The sequence below is a fragment of the Gekko japonicus genome, unplaced genomic scaffold, assembly GCF_001447785.1.
Source record: "Gekko japonicus isolate JY-2015 unplaced genomic scaffold, Gekko_japonicus_V1.1 scaffold3422, whole genome shotgun sequence".
Classification (NCBI taxonomy): Eukaryota; Metazoa; Chordata; class Lepidosauria; order Squamata; family Gekkonidae; genus Gekko; species Gekko japonicus.
The window spans coordinates 92,638-101,600 of record NW_015173242.1 but is presented as its reverse complement, the minus strand read 5'-3'; the positions used below and the strand labels follow the sequence as shown (position 1 = coordinate 101,600).

General features: G+C 55.7%; 1 protein-coding gene across 1 annotated transcript in view; it reads left to right on the top strand.

Moving 5' to 3' along the window:
* TMEM106A (transmembrane protein 106A) overlaps nt 1–3,745 on the top strand; it is a 17,936-nt gene extending 14,191 nt beyond the window's left edge. Inside the window, exons 7-8 of the mRNA XM_015422773.1 lie at nt 2,198–2,261; nt 2,939–3,745. Coding sequence (XP_015278259.1) covers nt 2,198–2,261; nt 2,939–3,071 — 197 coding nt within the window. The 3' untranslated portion in view covers nt 3,072–3,745. The remainder of the gene's footprint in view (nt 1–2,197; nt 2,262–2,938) is intronic.
* Nucleotides 3,746–8,963: the final 5,218 nt, after the last annotated feature.

Here is an 8,963-nt window from a genome sequence, read left to right as displayed (position 1 = left end):
ATAAAGTAAGGCTGCCTGCTGATTTTAATTGCTTTATCTGGCTCTTCTCCACCTCGTTGCAACCCTGATCTTAGATGCCTTTGGAAAGCATCGCTTAAGAGAGGAAATGGATTCTCTCTCTCTCTTTTTAAATGTGAGAAGCAAAAGCTTCATAGCTAAAAACGTTGTTCTAGATCCCATGGTAAGGCTGTTGGCTGTTGTTGCTGCGAGGTTCAGGCAGCTTTCAGAGAGACACTGAAAGTTGATGGATTTCAACAGAGGACTGTTTGCTCGGTTGCCTGTGACGCACTTTTTACTGCTGAGGGAGGGGGGGGGTTGTCTTGCAATGCAAACAGTCTGTTAGCTTTGGGCACAGAGTGGAGGCAGGAAGTATCTTGTTTTCCCTCAGGTTTGGCGCCAGCCTGTGCCATCTCCAAAGCTGGGTTCTTCCTTGTTGGCCTTGCTGAGGAGAAGGAAGGGGGGGGGGAGCGCACAGCGGGTGCCAGTGAGAGTTGAGAAGGGTGATCCAATGACCCCACTGTGCTGGGTGGGGTCAGCGATGGAGGGAGATCTGTGGACATCAGGGGACAGTCTGTGTCTTGGACAACCAGCAGAAATGGACCCAGGTGTGGAAGAAAAGGCAGAGGGAACCCAAGATGAAGCCACGGGATTTTGTGGTGGAATTGAGAAAGACAAATTGCCTGGCTTGTGGCTGCTCCCCTGGGCCTTCTGGAAATGTTTCCGGGAGGCAGAGACTAGTGGAAGGGCCTCACCCTAGAGGCACTCTCTCCTCTGGTATCCCCGTGGCACTCCTGTGTGGGTGGCCGTGGTCGCTGCAGAGCCCTGGCCAAGCAGCCCTGACACTCGCTGCCCTTCCCGCACACCAGGCCGGAGCCAGACCAAGGATCTGTGCAGAGGCCGCAGAAACCCGCGCCTGCCGTGGGGGGAGGGGCTCCCAGGCGCTGCCAGGGCAAATTGCCGTCTCCTGGAGAGGGCTGAGGTGGGGGCGGGGGGGGCATGAGCACATGGAAGCTGAAGAGGCACGTAGCAGTACCATAAGCTGAGCATGAAGGCCTATGTGGAGACGTGTGTGTGTCACCCCTACAAGGCAAAGTCCACCTGTGGGAGGCAAAAGGATGCGGGGGGGGGAACACATGATCTAAGCCAGTGGTGGCAAACCTATGGCACGGGTGCCAGAGGTGGCACTCAGAGCCCTCTCTGTGGGCACGCGTGCCATCACCCCAGCCAGGCCCAGACCATCATTAAAGTGTCGAATTCTCTGCCAAATAATTTTAAGTCAATGAAAGCATTTGGGATTGCTTTCCTTACTTTGTTTGGATCATCTTAAGTCAATGTATGGGTTGTTTTTTCTAAAGTAAAACCTCAGGATTCAGGTTAAATTGCCGTGTTGGCACTTTGCGATAAATAAGTGGGGTTTGGGTCGCAGTTTGGGCACGCGGTCTCTAAAAGGTTCGCCATCACTGCTCTAAGCCGTGGTGGAGTCTTGTGAGCAGAAACTCTACTTGGTGAGCTCCCGGCATTAAAGCGGTGAGCGAGCCATTTGGCTGTTGCATAAGTCAGTTTGCTCTGGAGCCCCATCCCTCCCTGAGCGAAGACAAAAATGTGTGAGCCGGAGTTCCCTCAGCTTAGAGGGAACACTGGACATGTCCTCTCTCACTTCCTGCGCCCCCCCCCATATGAGTGGCGATGGCCATCTATGTATTGCCTTTGCTAGGAAATTGGGGGGGGGGAGCTTAGTGTGCTGAGTCGCTTGCTGCCTTGGTGGAGAGGTGGGGCTGGGGGTGGCCTCCAGTGTTCCCTCTAAGCTGAGTTAGTGTGAGCTAGCTCACAGTTTTTTAGCCTCCGGCTCACACATTTTTGCCTTAGCTCAGGAAGGGATGGGGCTCCAGAAGAAAATAATCTATGCGGTAGCCAAATGGCTCGCTCACCACTTTAATGCCGGTAGCTCACACAGCAGAATTTTTGCTCACAAGACTCCACGGCTTAGAGGGAACATTGGTGGCCTCCTTAAGGTGGAGGCCGCCCCTGCGCCCTACTTGCGAGTCAGTGAGGATGCGTCATCTACTCATGTTACCCCCCCCCAAAAAAAGAAGAAGATGAGCAGTTGGTGTTCTGGAAAGGGCGATGCTGGTGTCGGTGCCGTCTCCGTTGCATTGAGTGTTTGCGGCCTGTAAACGGATCCAAACCCCTCCCCCTCTCTCCTGCAGCAATATCTGCACGTGGTCCAGGATAAAGGTGCACAATGTCCTCCTGCACATACAGTAAGTGCCCCCACCTCTTTGGTCTCCCCCTCCCCAGCTGCCGGCCGCCCTCATCCGGGTGGCTGCTTCCTGTTTCCCTGGCCTTGCCTCTGTTTGGCTGCTTCCCCTTTGCGGACCTCACTGCCAAGTGCCTCTTTCTCCCAGTGCCCGGCCCCCATCTCAGCGTGCTGCTGCCGCTGTTCAGCACCCCACCCCCTCCGGCAGCCGGCTTCTTCCTGCCCCTTCCCCATCTCCTCCTCACCCCCACCGGGCACTCTCTCCCTGTTCGCCCGTCTGGCTGTGCTGCTGCTGCGGCTGACCAGCGAGGCTCCCCTGGGAAACTCCTTGAGGGAGTTTCTGAGCCCGCAAGGCCAGTCCTGGTGCCGCTTCCTTCCGGGTCATATCCCTCGGTCTTCAGGGGGACAGGACGGCAGGGATTCTGCTCAGTGGGGTGGTGCTGGGGATGAAGGTCTCTGCCTGGGCCTATCCGCTCGAGGCTGGTTCACCACGGAGGGAAGCCCTGGAATCTGTACGTGCTCAGAGGCTCTCCAGAGCTCAGCCTTGACACTGAAAACGGGTGCCGGGGCTGAATGCAAACTAAGCACTGGCTGGAAGGAGGTGGCCTTTGGTTGGGTTGCCACCCTCTGGGGAATGGCTGCCAAGAGCGCTTCTTTTTCTCCTCCTCCTCCTCCTCCTAGGGGTACCCTGACGTGCTCCTACCTCTCTCACTCGGAGCAGCTGGCCTTCGAGAACTACCAGTATGTGGACTGCAGGGGCAACGCCACCCTCCCCGGGAGGTCCCGATCCCAGAGGTCTCTGTGGAGGTCCTGAGGCCCCAGAGGGGGGGCCCTGCCCTGCCGCTGGAGCATCTTTTCCCTCCCTCTTGGGAAGGGTGGAGTCTGAGCTGGGGAAGGTGGGCACAGGCGCAGCCGGGACCCGGTCCTGCCACTTCTGCGGCAAGAGAAAGCGGGTCAGCGATGGAGGGAGATCTGTGGACATCAGGGGACAGTCTGTGTCTTGGACAACCAGCAGAAATGGACCCAGGTGTGGAAGAAAAGGCAGAGGGAACCCAAGATGAAGCCACGGGATTTTGTGGTGGAATTGAGAAAGACAAATTGCCTGGCTTGTGGCTGCTCCCCTGGGCCTTCTGGAAATGTTTCTGGGAGGCAGAGACTAGTGAAAGGGCCTCACCCGCCTGGGTCTGGCTTTGGAGGGCCAGCGAGAGGGACCTTCGAAGGTTTCCTTGGACTTTGCACTCCCTTATTTGCTGGAGCCAAGCCCTGCTTCTCACAAGACTTCCCTCTTCTTCTCCGCCCCCGCCTCTCCTCGGCCACCAGATCAGTGCAGCCGTCTTTGAAGACTGTCCTCGCCCTGAAGATGCTCAGAAAGCCGCAGATACCTCCATGGTCTCATTTGCACATTCAGGGAGAGAAGGACAGAAGTCCAGGGACACTCATTTTCTCTTGGGTGGTTCTAAAAGAAAACCTTTTCCCAAATAAAGACTCTCCTGTATCACGATCAGAGGTGGTTGGATTCCTGCAGGGAGGGGGGGGCAAAGCCTACCCTATGGGCGAGTGGGCTGCTGGGAGGGGGAGGGGGCCCATGCATCGTGTCCCCTGGTGCCCCAAGGCAGCTAGGGCTTGGGACAGCTTTCCAGGGAAGAAGAAGAGGAGGAGGAGATTGGATTTATACCCCGCCCTTCACTACCCAAAGGAGTCTCAGAGCAGCTGACAAACTACTTTCCCTTCCCCTCCCCACAACAGACACCCTGGGAGGTGGGTGGGGCTGAGAGAACTCTGACACAAACTGCTCTTTTTCAAAGACAGCTGTGCCAGAGCTTGTGACTGACCCAAGGTCACACCAGCAGGTGCAAGTGGAGGAGTGGGGAATCAAACCCGGTTCTCCCAGATTAGAGTCCGCGCACTTAACCACTACACCAAACTGGAGGAGGGATGAGGATCGAGCCCCGCAGGGCAAACAACGCTGGCTTGCAAGCAAGACAGTAGTTTCTCTTGGACAGGGCCAGGCTGCTTCCTCCGCGAGCCTGGAGCCCTGCGGCATCAGGGGCATGCTCCTCCCAAGAGGCGGGGCAGGGGGATGCCTTCAAGGACCTGGGGAGCGTCTGAATCAGAGGGGGTGCCTGGCAGTGGCCGCGACCAGGGGTCATTTGGGGCTGGAACAAGCTGGAGCGGTGTTCCGGCAGCCCAGGAGCAGGCACAAATGGCGGTGGCGGCAAGCCCCGCCCCCAGCGGGCTTGCGGAGGAAGCAGAAAGGGGTTTACAGTTCAAACTCCTCCTCTCGAGTCGCGCCGCAGCAGCGGCACAATCTCCTATCGTATCCTGTGGCCCCATAGAAGACAATGGGAAGATTGTGCAGCTGCCGCAGCGCGACTCCAGAGAGAAGGGGTTTAAACTTTGAAACCCCTTTTCTCTTTGCTTCCCCCCACCCCACCCCGCTTTGGCAGGCCGGCTGGGGAAGGGAAGGGGAAGCTTTTGAAGATGCCTCCCCCCCCCTTTTTTTGCTTCCCCTTCTGACACACTCGGTGATGTCAGGGGGTGTGGCATATGCTAATGAGTTATGCCAATGAGCCCCTGCACCTCTTTTTCTACGAAATGACCCCTGGCCACGACGCAGCTGTGTCCGGGCTCACAGGGAGGCGTGTGTTGCTGGGAAGCTTTTATTGGACAGGAGGAAAGGCCGGGTGCAGCTCTTCTGCCTCTCTCGCTTCCTGAGTGACGCATTGGCCCTTCGGGTCAGACTTGCCTGTCCGGACCGCCTCTGGTGGCTGCTACCACTGCTGGATGTACTCTGTGGTCTAAAACAGAAGAGAAAAGCAAGAGGTTGCTGGCCATCCAGCCTCATCCACACGGCCCCGTGGCCAGCTCCAGGTTTCTGGAGCTCTGGGCAAAGAGTTCCCAGGGGGACCCTTCCCACTTGCTCACCCCACCCCACCCCCGTCTCCCTGCCCTGCTCACAAGCCCTCCCATGGTCCGCCTCTCAGCCACCGGCCCTTTCCCTGATGGCACAGCTGCACGCCCGGGTGGCGAGCCACTCACAAACAGTGTTCCCTCTGAGCTGAGTTAGTGTGAGCTAGCTCACAGCTTTTTAGCCTCCAGCTCACACATTTTTGTCTTCGCTCAGGAAGGAGGGCTCCAGAGCAAACTAATTTATGCAGAAGCCAAATTGCTTGCTCACAACTTTAATGCCAGTAGCTCACAAAGCAGAATTTTTGCTCACAAGACTGCGCGGCTTAGAGGGAACATTGCTCACAAAGGGAGTGGGCCGGGAGAGGGCATGTGGAGGTGGGGGCTGCAGCAGCAGGCCCCCCCCAAGCGCTTGGCCCTGGCCGCTGCCCCACCTGAGGCTACGCTGACGCCGGCCCTGCTTGCAGAAGTGCGCGGCTTCTCGGCCACAGGCTGCCAGCACGGAGGAGGCGGAGCTGCATACTTGCAGCTGGCCGTGCTAGAACAGGACATCCTGCTCCCGTTACAGCCAGGAAGAAGAGTGTATTGTTCTCCCCCACGCACCCACGCACTTACCGAGTATCTTTTCAGCAGCTTGCCACTGTGCTGCGGGGCATGGGCCGTCCTGCAGGTACAAGAGCTCTTCTCAGCAGCATCTGCAAAGGGGCGGTCAGAAGAAAGGCTTCTGCTTGCCAGAGTTCCCCTGAAGCCGGACACACGGAGGCGGTGCAAGGGGGCCGCTCCCTCCCCACCCTAGAGAGGGGCCTGGCAGAGACTTCCCGTGGGGCGGACATGGTTGCAGGGAGTTGCAGTTCCAGCCCAACCCCTTTTAGTCCCTTGTACTCAGGGGGCCCCAGTAAGGGGGGGGGGGGGGGCTTCCTCCAGAAGCGTACCTGGACTCTGCAAAGGCATTGGAAGACCTGCAGCTATGAACATGGGGGGGGGCTGGAGGGCTGGTGTGGAGGGGAGCCCTCCTTCCTGAGCTAAGACAAAAATGTGTGAGCCGGAGGAGAAAAAACTGCGAGCTAACTCATACTAACTCAGCTTAGAGGGAACACTGATTGTGACCCCTTGCTGGAAGACAGAAATCGGGCGGATTAAGGCTCCCTGGTGCCCGAAACACTGACCAATCTTGGTGTCATAGCCTATGGCGCCTCTCATAACCGAGGGGAAGCTTGCTGCAAGCAGACCTGGGTGGGGGGAGCACTGCGACCAATGTTCCCTCTAAGCTGTGGAGTCTTGTGAGCAAAGATTCTACTTTGTGAGCCGCTGGCATTAAAGTTGTGAGCGAGCGATTTGGCTGCTGCATAAATCAGTTTGCTTTGGAGCCCTCCTTCCTGAGCTAAGACAAAAATGTGTGAGCCGGAGGAGAAAAAACTGCGAGCTAACTCATACTAACTCAGCTTAGAGGGAACACTGATTGTGACCCCTTGCTGGAAGACAGAAATCGGGCGGATTAAGGCTCCCTGGTGCCCGAAACACTGACCAGTCTTGGTGTCATAGCCTATGGCGCTGCACCTCGCCAACAAAAAATAGAAGAAAACCCTCGGGTGCACCATGATCGATGTGCTCTAGTGTTATCAATTCTTTTTTTTCCAAACCTTCATTTGTTCTTTTTTTTCCTTTTCACCCTTTTCCCAACTTTGTGGTGCCCTAAGCACGTGCTTCGTCTGCTTCATGGTTAATCTGCCCCTGACAAATGCACAGTCATTGGAGCTGATTTTTTTAGGGGCCTTAGCCCCTAAGATGGGTAGCCCCTAGGGGCAGCACCTGCCTCCCCGCTGATTCTGCCATGGGCCCAGGGGGTGATGGGTGGGTCTTCCTTGGGGGGGGGGATGATGAAATACTTTGAACTGGCCCGTAAAAAAAAACTAGCAGTTCGAAAGCAAGACATTGCAAGTAGATAAATAGGTAGCACTTCGGTGGGAAGGGAACAGCGTTCCGTGCGACTTGGTGTTTAGTCATGCCGGTCACATGACCACGGGAACGTCTTCGGACAGCGCTGGCTCTTCAGCTTGGAAACGGAGATGAGCACCGCAATCCTAGAGTCGGCCTCGACTGGCTTTCGAGCAAGGGAACATTTAAGGTAAAGAAAGCCGTAAAGAACCTTTACCTTTACCTTTACAAGTCACTGAGGACCAGAAACAAGATTTAAAGACAGCCTGAGTGTGGTATGACTTCTTAGAGAAAGACTGCCTGCGTGTGGTATTATTTTATTTTATTATTTTCTTAAATCGCCTTAGCTCTGGGCGATGTACAAGTTTTAAAACAATAAAACCATACAGTCATTATCAAAAATCTGTAATATAAAAAGCAAGAGGCGAAACTTTGTGAATCCCTCCCACTCTCTGGTCTGTGTTGCCTAATGGGTGTGTGTGTGGGGAAGTAGAGGCGCTACCTCCTTCGGGGGACAGAGAGAAGAGAAGCGATTGGATGTATACCCCGCCCTTCACTTGGAGTCTCAGAGCGGCTGACAAACTCCTTTCCCTTCCCCTCCCCACAACAGACAGACACCCTGTAAGGTGGGTGGGGGCTGAGAGCGCTCTCTCAAGGACTGCTTGTGAGAGAACAGCTCTGAGAGAACTTGTGAGTGACCCAAGGTCACACCAGCAGGTGCAAGATCCAGGAAGGGTGTCAGCCAGGATGCACCCCGTCCCTGTCCTCAACCGGAAGCCTGGCAGAACATCTCTGCCTTGCAAGCCCCGCGGCATAAGATCCCGCAGGGCCCACCAGCGTGGGGCCAGGCCTGAGAAGGCCCTGGCCCTGGTCAAAGACAGCTGGATATCTCTAGGGTCGGGAACCGCCAGCAACTTGTTCTGTGAAGAGCAGAGTGCTCTCCTCGTGGGTATACCGGAGAAAGCGGTCCTGTAGATACATTGGTCCCAGACCACCTCGGTTGAGGTGAAGTGGGCGTTCCTTGGGCCGGGGGTCACCAGGAGGTGCTGATCAGAAGACCATAAAGCTCTCTGGGGCGCATAGAGAGCTTTGCAAAAGAGACAGTCTAGCCCAGCGCGAAACTCTTGTTTTCGTGAAGCCAAGACAGTCCGGTAACTGTATTTTCAGGCAGATCTTCGTTTCTGAGGAGTTCTTTTCCCAGGCTCAGCCAGTCCTTTGCCAAAATATTTGAGATGCAAACGGGGCATGACTGTGGTTTCACGCACCCTCACGTGACAATCCTTGACGTCCGGTTGCCCGTCTCTGAGACTAGACATTCTACACCTGATTCTCAAGTGTCTCCCAGGCATTAATATTTCACACACCACAAGGTCATGTGGAAATGCTGGGGGTGGCGGAGAGGAGTGATCCATAGTCCCTTCCTGACAGGAGGTCAGAGGTGCTTCTGGGGTGGGAGGGTGCCATTTTTGGTAGGTGAGACCAACAAGAGGTGAATGGCATTCTGGGCTGAGAAATGATTAACTAACTTACAATGTAATAATGGACTGCAAGAAGATCAAATCAGTCAATCCTAAAAGAAATCAACCCTGACTGTTCCCTGGAAGGCCAGATAATGAAACTGAAGCTCCAATACTTTGGCCACCAAATGAGAAGGAGCACTCACTGGAGAAGACCCTGATGCTGGGAAAGATTGAAGGTCAAAGAAGACGGGGACGGCAAAGGATGAGATGGTTGGACAGTGTCATCGATGCAACGAACATGAAATTGAGCCAACTTCAGAGGACGGCGGAAGACAGGAGGGCCTGGCGGGAGATGATCCATGGGGTCGCGAAGAGTCGGACTCGACTGTGCGACTGAACAACAA